The following is a 1,004-nucleotide window of genomic DNA, read 5'->3' on the forward strand; positions in this document are numbered from 1 at the left end:
ACATGGAACACTCTTCAGGATAGACCATATGTTAGACCACAAAACAACTGCTAATAAATTTTAAAAGATTGGAATTACACAAAGTAGCTTTCAAATCACAGTGGAAAGAAACTAAAAATTAGTATCAAAAGAAAAACTGAAAAATTCACAAATTTGTGAAAATTAAACAACATACTCTAAAACAACCAATGGGTCAAAGAAGAAGTTACAAGGAGATGGAGGCCGGTGGATCCCGTACTGTGGAGGGTGAGGTGACCTCGGCGCTGCTGCGACCACGGGCCGCGAGTTTGGGCACCTGAAGCGGATGTGGCATGTGATCACCTACAGCTTGTCGCCCTTCGAGCAGTGCACCTTCCCGAACTACTTCAGCAAGGGCACCCCCAATGTGCTATGCTGCACTCAGGCATGCATCCTTCATGTCGCGCCACCATTTGTAGCATTTTATCTTGTCTACACGTGGGGAATCCAAGAGTTTGCGAGATCCAAAAGGAAGAATCCAGCTACCTGTGAAAATGACAAATGAGCAGCTCATCTGGACAATGGTTCATTGTCTCTGAAAGACCCATCTCTGGGAGAGGAGTCTACATTGAAGTATCCTGAAGACACAATAAACTTACTGTGAGCTACAAACAAACAAACAAATTACAAGGAAAATTAGAAAATATCTTCAAATAAAAACAAAACATAGTATGCTAAAACTTATGAGAAATAGTCAAAGCAGTGCAATAGAAGGATAATTTATAGCTGTAAACTCTTACATTTAAAAAGAAGATTTCAATTCAAAAACCTAACTCTACACCATAAAGAAATAGAAAAAGAAGAACAACCTAAACCCAAAACTAACAAAGAGGAGGAAGTAATATAGATTAGGGAAGGTTGCCTGTAAATTACAGTGCAGGAACTCAATATCATTTCCCTTTCAATTAGAAACTCTACAATATGTACTCAGTCTTAAAGCATTTCTCCAGGCAATGAGATACAATTATAGACAAACTAACCTGAAA

The 1,004-nt window shown here is 38.8% G+C and overlaps 1 protein-coding gene across 1 annotated transcript; it reads left to right on the forward strand.

Moving 5' to 3' along the window:
* Positions 1 to 250: 250 nt before the first annotated feature.
* LOC102514673 (cytochrome b-c1 complex subunit 8-like) lies at positions 251 to 523 on the forward strand (the record flags this gene model as incomplete). Its single annotated transcript, XM_032477131.1, has 1 exon — positions 251 to 523. A coding segment is annotated over one exon (273 nt), but the record flags the coding sequence as incomplete, so codon positions are not given.
* Between the last annotated feature and the right edge of the window lie 481 nt (positions 524 to 1,004).

Source organism: Camelus ferus, chromosome 3, assembly GCF_009834535.1.
Source record: "Camelus ferus isolate YT-003-E chromosome 3, BCGSAC_Cfer_1.0, whole genome shotgun sequence".
In the NCBI taxonomy this organism is placed as follows: domain Eukaryota; kingdom Metazoa; phylum Chordata; class Mammalia; order Artiodactyla; family Camelidae; genus Camelus; species Camelus ferus.